We start from the raw sequence: 10,154 nt of genomic DNA, 5'->3' as shown, positions 1-10,154 counted from the left end.
CACTCGCGTATTCAAGTCACCAACTTATTTGGGTCCAATTAAATTTTTCTGTCCTTATATCTTACTTTGCACTTGCAAATTTATTCAATTTCGTTTTATTAATGTTGACAGACGCGCGCAAAAACTGTTGACACGTTCGGGCAGTAGGAGTGATTTGTATTATTAATGAACGTGGAAATATTTCAACATTTTATATAAAACTGAATTTAAGCGCTCTACGAGTGTACAAAGCTTTTGCGCGACTGTACGTGTTTTATCACATTTTACGATCTTGTGGATCATTCACAACGACATGTAATTGTATATAAATATTATGGGCACTTATCGAGCTTTACCCTTATTGTAGATTCTTTAATTTTATGATGAATATTACATTATGAGGTTAGTGGTCTGTAGCGTGTCGTCTCCGTCAGCTGCAGTCACATGTAAGACCGCTCCGATACAGTCACTAATCTTACGGCACAAGTGATGACGTTAACACGTAGCAGTATTGCTTGGAGCGTTTGATAACTGTGTGTCTGTGAGATTCGAAGAGTGTATGGTGAGCGAAGTCCGTTTGGAAACAATAGTTTGGTTCTAATCGATTTATCAAACAGCTTGTGCTCGCCAATCTGCGAACGCGCTCATAGAGGGGATGTCTCATCGAATTCGGGTTTCTAAATTTAATGAAAACATTGATCTCAATGGATACTAAAATATAGTGTTTGCATTTTTATACATAGATATGATATGATAGAAGCGAGCCGGTCGGTGAGCCACCCCTGCCGCACCCGGTAGCTGCTAAGTAACCACGTGCCTTAGTTGAAATCATTCCTTATTACCTGAGTTGGAAAGTATATTATACAATAATATACTTACGTGCCACTCGATGCTTCGAAATACAAGCGAATATTTATCGTTTTTACTGTAAAAGTAGCATCCGTCCCTCTAGCCAAGCTGCTGCATGAGGGACTCAGGACGCTGACACTACTTTTGGACTTATGTAATTCGTGATCTGTATCATTTGTGTAAGAATTTTTTTTGTACAGATTTTGTAATATAAAATCATCAAAGTTTAACAGTGTACCCTCTTCACATTTCATTATAATTAACAATTAAAAATAAACAAATCACATAAAAATATATCGTGTATTTGAAGTTGTACAAGTTTTTATACTTAATCTGAAAACTAACTTTTGTATATAGAAATTAGTGTATCTCAAATTATCTCAGGCTATGTATGTAGTGTGTCGTAGTTACAAGGAGTTAATGTTCACCACATACGGGCCACCAGGGAGAGTCGACACGACGCCTCTACCGGTACATTTCCTTGGCTTATCATCCATTTTGGACAAATGCAAGAAAATTACAGTCAAAATGCCGGTGACAGCGTTTTGTGGTTGTGCCCGGTGGCCCGTGTTGGGCAACCCTAACATGGACTTGTTTTAAGTAATCTATAATACAAAGTTTTCTTTCGCTAGATAGTAAATACCTGTTACATTGGATCTCTAGTTTTGCTCTGGCGCATTTGGGACTATGATTGGCTGTATAATAATATTGCGCTGATTCATATCGGTTGTATACCAGAGTCACATATCGTCCGCGAGAGCCCGCAGACGGTAACTGTGACCTGCCCGCTTGTACACTAGGCTGAGCAGAAACGAAACCTTTCGTTTTCCTGAAATATACGGCTCCTCTTGTTTGTGAATGTTAGAACTCTGTCTGATGTGATATTCACATCCGGTCTATTTTCATAAAATGGCTCGAAGCTCGAGTTTGTTTGCCGGCTTAGTTCTAGTTTGTAAACATATCCTGTTATATCAAGTCTATGAGTAAGAAAAGGTCGTCTGTTCGTCATCCAGGCTAGGTCCCATAATCGATATCACAAATGTGCACACTTTCATTTTGAAAAATCGGTGCCAAAAGAGACAAAAATATTAATTTCATTTTATCCCGATCACTAATCTAATGAGCACTTAATACATTTTTTTTACTTTTATAATTTTGCACGCCGACAGTTGTGCATGCTGCAGGTGCGGGGTGCGCAGCGTGTATTGTGGTCCATATCGTATCGTTAGCGTGACGTCATCCGCGTCGCACTGAACAAACCTTAGGAGATAGTTTACCTGTTTAGTGCGCACTTGTTTCATTGTTAGGACGTTCCACTGATTCATGTCACCATCGTAGGTTAGGCACGATGTTTTTGTAATATTAGTTACGTAATCCAAATGTGTATGTACGTGTGTGTGAAGGAATGTGTCGGGCGGAGCGCGGGGCCCGGCGGTGCTACATGTCACAGTTAGTGTGCGCCGCGGAGCGCGCGGGAAACAGCGACACGAGGTTTATATCTTCAAATGTACTTAGACATTGGACCGAATACATACCATCATGTGCAGTGTCGTATGCGTTGAAGCGCCCGTGACATATTGTCACTGCTCGACCACTACACTGGGATATGATCCAAGGTATCTTTTTAAGAGGTTTGATATTTCCAAAGTTATTGTCTGATGGTATGTGTTGGGTTTAGTGTTCGCTAAACGATATGCGGTAAATTATAATGCAATTAGAGTATTAGATAATCCACTGTATTCTAGTTTCGTTGGGTGTATACTGTATGTAGCCTATTGTACATAACGCATAACACTTGTGTGAGCGATATTACGCGACGTGTCGTCGGCGCGGAGAAACAATGTGATCTTTAGCTCATAAGTTCAATATTCTTGTTGTAATCAATTAAATTTTACTATTATTAAAGTATCTAATAAATTTTAATACTTTGTTAACTACGCCTATTTCTTAGGTGAAATTAATGAAATTGAGCGCGTCAATATCACTCACATACCGGTGAAGCCATGACGTTGCGGATTCGGGAAGCGGCGCCCGGAGCGTTGCGAGTGTACGAGGCGGAATGAACAGCTGCGAAACGTAAACATTGTATTAGTGCAATTAGTTGCCTTTGGGTCTTGTTGTCAAATTTTATTATTAACTTATCTTAAGCAACTAGGTAACTTAATGTTGTTAATTTCGATTTTATTATATTTTCATTTCATGAATCTTTGTAAATAAACCGTTATTCCGCAATGTACAATTCCAGTACCAAATTATTGTAAGGTGTCGCCGAGCGAGCGCGGGTGTCCCGCCGCAGCAGAGGCCGCTCTCGGGACACGCGCACTGCAGGCGCACAACCTACTGTATTTTATGAACATACATTTTTGAATAAATAGTAAAGTTTCGTAGTGAAATATACTTATTAGAGTTTTGTATCGAGCGAGTGTGATAGCAACAAGTGATCCTTTATACCGCGTGTATCGGGTTCTCTATTCTGATACTTCCAACGGTTTATACAATGTACAGTATTTTGTGATAACGTGTACGTCTTCGATTTCTACCTTCAGCTGAACGCGACCGTCCTTAATGATATGCTTACTTAGTGGTAACTTATAGACGAATCGTGTCATGAATTAACATGTCTATCATAATTACTTTAAACTACCTTCGTGCAATTTTAGAGCTCTCCGCCGTATTCAGTTAACTATATAATTGTTGTTGCATAACATGTTGACCTATCACAATCATCATTAATAGCAATGTCTTGATGCTTGCTGCAATATCCAGAAATGCTATGTTTGTGGTCTGTAGCATACATTAACTTTAATATATATTTTTTGTTTAGGTAGGTACCTACTTAAATAAGGTAACCTAAGCTTCATTTTGTCTAAACAAACGTAAAACAACAATAAAGATTACTAAATCGAATTTCCACTGAAAGATATCTGCCGTTTATTTATTCCATCTAAGTTTTTCTATATAAAATACACAGAAAGATTGTTAACCATTTTGTAAGTACAGTACCTAACTAGACAAATAGAGTAAACATTGTATCACCCTATGTTCAAAATTCAAGTCAATCTCCGATCTAAAGAAAACCATAAAAACAACAACAAGTAAAAACTTTTACTGTTATGATCTTATTAACTGCAACTAGTGATTATTTGTCCTTAGTTCTGTGTACATAGTACGTAGCTACGCGTAATGTAAATGATCATCTGTGAGTGCAACGGCGGGCGCATAATGCCCGCGCGCTGTTTAAACGAGAACTGTGCCTTCCGAGCAGAGGGCGCGGCGGCTGCCCCCCCCCGCACCCCGCCACTCGCGCGCCGCGCCCGACCCGCCCGAGACATAATAAATGCTCGTAATGTATTCTATTGTATTTATATCATAGTTAAAGTTTTATTAAAAAAGTTGCTCAATATACTTGTGTTTAATTTAAGACTGTTACCTTGTTTTAATCATTACTAATCTTATTACTTATCTTAACTAAAATATATCAAGTCTCACTACTAATGCTATAATTTTATAAATTTTCATACTTACACTTTTTAACAAACCTTTTAAATTCATATCAATGATTCTAAAATTGATACACATTATTGAACTATCTCCTACAAAAATAACATTTATTTACATTACACAAAACAATGGCGTGGAAAAACTAAAACGGGATTTGTGGATCTAAAAAATATGCAGATTTTGTGGGCTTGGTTTTAATTTGATTTTTTTTAGTATGTGCCGTTGTTAACATTAAAACAAAACATTTGCTGGCTGCATGTTCGAGAAGAGTGAGCGAATAGAGTAATTATATTTTTTAAATATATGTGGTACTCGTACCCACAGTCAAACCGTTTAATTAACGGTTTTATGGGCATATAATTTTTGTTTTTTATATATACGTGAATAATAAAGGCTTCATCCAATGTGCCAATGTAAAAAAAATGTAAAACCTGGGAGTGAAAGGAGCTGTTTTTAAGGCTGTCTCCTCGAAGTCTTCCATGAATATATCGGCGACTACAGGGCATACAGGCGAGCCCATCGCTACACCATCTACTTACACATCGATACGCCCTTTCACTCCCAGGTTTTACAAACGGTACGTAGATGATACTTTCACAGTTTTACCATCTAGTCAAGTAAATGCATTTTTAAAACATCTCAACTCCATCAATAACAAAATTCAATTCACTATGGAGTTGGAGGATAATAAATCTCTTGCCTTCTTGGACATATTAGTTAAAAGAAATCCTGATCAGACCATAAGTCACACCTTGTATCGAAAGAAGACCCATACAGATAGATACTTAAACGGTGAATCTCACCACCACCCTAAACAGTTAGCTACCGTGGGAAAATCTTTGTTTCAGAGAGCACACGGACTCTGTGATGACAGACACCTTGCCGCTGAGCTTCAACACGTCAAGCAAGTACTGCGAGACAACAAGCTCCAAGTTCCACGGCCCGTCACAGAAACCGAGTGAAGCCAGCCACTGTTGATCGTTTGCCTGCTGTACTACCATATGTCAGAGGAGTCACTGACAAGATTGGTTACACCCTGAAGCGAGCTTCAATTAAAACATACTTCAAGCCGCCCAAGAAGATTATCCAGTCCTTACCATCCGTCAAGTGTCACATACCTCTACAAGATGCAGGAGTATACAAACTAGATTGTGACTGCGGCCTCTCTTACATCGGTCAAACCAAACGAAGCATAGGGACCCGCGTTAAAGAACACATAGCTGACGTCAAACACCGCCGCTCAACGAAGTCTGCAGTCGCCGAACATGCTGAAGGTTCCAGCCATTATATTAGATTTGACCAACCACAGATCCTCGCTAAAGAATCCAAATTCCTACCTAGGATGTTTCGCGAGGCTATTGAGATTAAAAAACACCCTAATTTCAATAGAGAAGATGGCTGGAAGATATCACCTACTTGGGATCCAATAATAAATAAACTCAAGGCCAAACCCAAGAGCAGCGCTGCAAGACATCAAGACACAGTGAGCTCATACTGCGTAGGTCGGACCACAAATAATTAATTAAAATATGAAGGTAGAACGAGCAACATCTTCTGTCAAGACGAACGCCATCTCAGTCTGCCCGTGACCATGATACCTGCAAAGGTTTCGAAACGTCGGGAACTAAAATCTAAAATTAAACCGCGATAAAATCCGTAAAAGTAGTTTCATTTAAATTTAAAAGTTAGACATATTATGCTGTCGTTGACTTTTTTGTAGGCATTTTTAAGCTCCACATCTTTTCTCTAGAACTCAAAAATATGTTTTTCATAATTAAGGCAGCGTTCGTAAGACACGCTTTCGTTTTTTTATATAACCTATGACACTCAGCAAAAATGTGGCTTTCTATTAAAATAAATAATTTTTAAAATCGGTTCATTAGATCCCAAGATTACCCCTTACAATTTAACAAATATACAAACACACAAACTTTACTTTTTTATAATATTGGTATAGATTTAAAAACTAATGCTAGTAGAGTGCCTAGTCTCTGCTATATTGCAACCTTCTTATTAAATCCAGTATTCATACTTAGGATTCATTATTGATTATTATTAACTATTTGAAAGAGATCAGAAGTTATTGTCCGTCTATCATCAAGCTGCAGGCATCTCATGCTCCTTGATAGCTAGAAACGCATCCCCAATGTACACAGAAAAATATCTAATCACAAAAATTAACCAACCATATCTAGAACCATATTATTGAACGAAGTAATGGCTCTCTATTCACAAGTTTGAAGGATGATGGGTAACGAATAGATAAGTAAAACCACTTTAATACTTTGATATAATTTTATTTTCATAATTTATTTATATATAATGACTATAATAATCATCTACTAAACTAAATAATCAATATAATTCAACAGCATCCTTTATATACAATATGTATAGTTATTATAGTTCTTTATAATCCTCGTTTCTGAACGATTAGAAAACAGACACTTGCCTAATCATACAAAATAATATTAAAATGAATCCTACACGTCGTCGTTACATATAACAAGTAATATTTGCCACAAGATTTTTGTTTTTAATTATTTATTTACAAATACTTATATTTATAATTTAGTCCCATAATTTCCAAATGAATCGTCAGCGTTTGAAATGGAACTGTAATGCGTGCGGCGGAGCGCGGCGGCGCAGACGCAGCTCACGGTGAGGCCGCGCCCGGCTCGTATGCAACGTGTTACGTGCCCTACTCCTACTATTTATAACAATCATAGAATTGAGAAAACTTAACTTGACCATTTACATTACACCATAGTTACATAGAATATTGCACGGAGCTTGAGGTACGTCAGTAGCACGTAGTGACATGAACGAGGACTAGACGCGCGTATGGCAGCCGCCACCGCCGCAGCGGCGCCGGTCACTCAATGTTACTTATAACGAAACATGCTATTTAAGGTCTACATTTTGAAGGAAAATCTAAGCGAATTTGGTTTTGTATTCGTTTTGTAATGTATCAAAAGTGTAGGCTAACATTAATCTATAAGGAATGATGGATGCACAGAGAGTGATACGATGTGGTGAAATAATACTTAAGTCTTACAGTAGGTACTCCTAATCAACGTTAAATGAAAATCTACTATAGGTATATTAAAAGGCGATGGTAGAAAACGTAGTAAGCAGCGTCTCAAAACTATATGACCTTACAATACAACAGGAGACCGCGATTTAGGTCACAGACTGATATATTCCACTGATATGCCCCTGGGATATAGCACGGCGGAGCTCGTGCGAGCTGCTCTCCGCACAACGTAACATAGCTCAACATTAAAATTCGCTTAAACCATTTCTACTATTGAACGGTAACTCGGTAAACTTTGCTATGAAAATATTTCTTGAATAAATTCTTTAACGACTACATTACAAAATAATCTGGTTAAAACAGTGATATTATATTGGAACAGCATTGAGTGATATAACATTTATTTGTTCGAGACATTTAATAACATTTAATGTTAATTTATCACAACAAGCCACGAGGATTCGTGCTTGCGTCTCTACATCCGAATTACAATAAATCATTAAAATTGTATTACATCGCGTAACAATTATAATATTTATTATGCCTCTGCCCAAGAAGCTCTGCATGAGAAGTATAAAGTTTGGCATCCACAATCGTACACAAGTAACTGAACTAGTATCTATAAAGAAGGTACAAAACCAGCCCAGCTCGTAACGGCGATAATGCGAACGTGGACATGAAGTTATGACAACATTCTAAACAAAAATAATATTAAATGACTTAGTAAAACTCTTTATAACGCATTGTGCACTAGTGAGCTTAGGCACGACTTGCAACATATTGAAAGGATCACTATTACAAGTTTGGCTAACGTAAGGAAGCAGTGTAACAGTGAGACGCGATGACGCCATAAAACACGTTATTGCCATGCGATATACCGATATTCACTACGCCACTTATGACGAAGGCGGCGGCATGGCGGCAGACCCGCCCGGCCACCCGCACCCACTACCACTCCCACGCTACACACACTCACGTTACTACACGCCTACGTTACCGTCTCTATTGAACGCAACACCACTGCCTGACGGCTTCTCTCGTCCTGTTTCGATGTAATACAGGTTGTAATGCGGATCTGTACTACAACGAATAGCCTAGCGGGTCTCTCGCCACCACTTATACAATACCAGCGATATACAAGGGAGCTTTAGTAATAATTAATTTACACGTAATTCTTATCGATTTATTTACTTTTTTATAATTTATCTAGCAACACCGACACGACACCGATTGGTCTGGTTTACTTCAGGCTGGGGAGCCGTACGTAGTATTGCTCTCATTGTGTCACAATTTACAAACAGTAGCGAACATCAACTAAAGGTAATGAGGACCACGAATACGTCGCACGGATTCGCAACACAAGCGGGAGGTGCAGAAGAGAAACTTAACTACACATTATGTGTCAAAGAAATCTCCAGTGAGAAGTAACAAAAATTATTGTCATCCAATGCTTAAATTTTCAATCTTTATAATATATTAGTTTCTTTATATTATTTACTTAATACTTTATACAGATCAACATCGTCGACTATTCTTACATTTTATATTAGATTTCATTTTGTATCTATAAAATGTATATCTACATGTATTTTAATAGCAACATCGAAATAATGTCATGTGTCACGTGAACACTAACCCAAGTTTACATAATCGTATATATCAGGTAGGCGGCGGCAAGGCGAGAGTGCTGCGGCTGCTGGCGCGGCTTACAAAACTATACAGGCCGCGCCCGCCTGCGCCGCCACGCGAGGCCTGGCGGCTGCCGACACTACTACTGTGTCACGAGTATAAAAAGAGTAAGTCGTTAGTATAGTACGTAATGCTTTCGTTTATATACATATTATCACATCGCGTGAACGAATGCAGAGCTCGCGGTGCTATGTACAAAGGGCGGGCTGCGGTCGCATGGCGCATGCGCGCGCACCGCCACCGCGACGATAGGCACAGTAATAATTGAACGATTCAGCGTGTACCTAATCGTAGAAAGCGGGACACTACTGATCGAAATCGACTATGTTCGAGAGTCGATGGTTTGTGCGTTCATTCTAATCGAGTCACGCTTCGATGAATCTAATGTAAGGTTCATAAGATATCTACAAGGTGGCTAAGCTCTAGCGGGCGCGGCGGGCAGAAGACCTCCCGCTCTCCGAGCCTAGTGGTTCAGCACTTGCCGGGTGCGACACACGATTCAGACTGACTGCTGCGATCGTCACTTCTAATTTGTTTTAGAGTTAAGTATTTCTGCAGCATTCGGTATTAAAGGAGGCGAAGGAACGTGATATTTTGGTTTCCTCTAAATGTTTCGAGCGTCACGCCACCGAGCGACGTGTGAGAGCGAAGCCAGCGTTCCCACGGCGCGCTCACAGCTGGTACCACTTCTTGTCCTTGTACTTGAGCATGAGCTGGTGCGCGGAGGAGGAGAACTCGGCGGCCTGCGAGTGCATGCGCTCGGTGCGGTCCTCCAGCTGCGACAGCTTGTCGCCGCGCTCCAGCACCAGCATGTGCGCGCGCGCCACGTCGGCGCTGGCCGAGCCCGCGCGCGCGCCCAGCTGCTCCAGCTGCGCCGCGGACCCGCCCGGGATGTGCTTGGCCACCGTGCGGCTGGGCTTGCCGCTGCTCTCGCCGACTACGGACATACACATTTCAAGCTTCACTATGTTGGTTTTGCGTCAGAAACTATCGTTTGGTCCTTACCACTACATTGTTTGACAGTAGTTTCAGAAATGTTGAGATAAAAACCATTTCAGAATAACATTTAAAAAAAACTAGGTACTAGTGATATAACAGA

General features: G+C 39.8%; 1 protein-coding gene across 4 annotated transcripts in view; it reads right to left on the bottom strand.

The window, feature by feature from the left end:
* Positions 1-6,844: 6,844 nt before the first annotated feature.
* LOC113499801 (syntaxin-binding protein 5) overlaps positions 6,845-10,154 on the bottom strand; it is a 210,773-nt gene continuing 207,463 nt past the window's right edge. For all 4 annotated transcript variants that reach the window (XM_026880320.1, XM_026880324.1, XM_026880322.1 and 1 more), the window contains one exon: positions 6,845-9,992. In XM_026880320.1, coding sequence (XP_026736121.1) covers positions 9,727-9,992 — 266 coding nt within the window. In that variant the 3' untranslated portion in view covers positions 6,845-9,726. The remainder of the gene's footprint in view (positions 9,993-10,154) is intronic.

The sequence above is a fragment of the Trichoplusia ni genome, chromosome 13 (genome assembly GCF_003590095.1).
Source record: "Trichoplusia ni isolate ovarian cell line Hi5 chromosome 13, tn1, whole genome shotgun sequence".
Taxonomy (NCBI): Eukaryota; Metazoa; Arthropoda; class Insecta; order Lepidoptera; family Noctuidae; genus Trichoplusia; species Trichoplusia ni.
The sequence above is the reverse complement of the archived record's forward strand: the minus strand, read 5'-3'. Positions and strand labels throughout refer to the sequence as shown.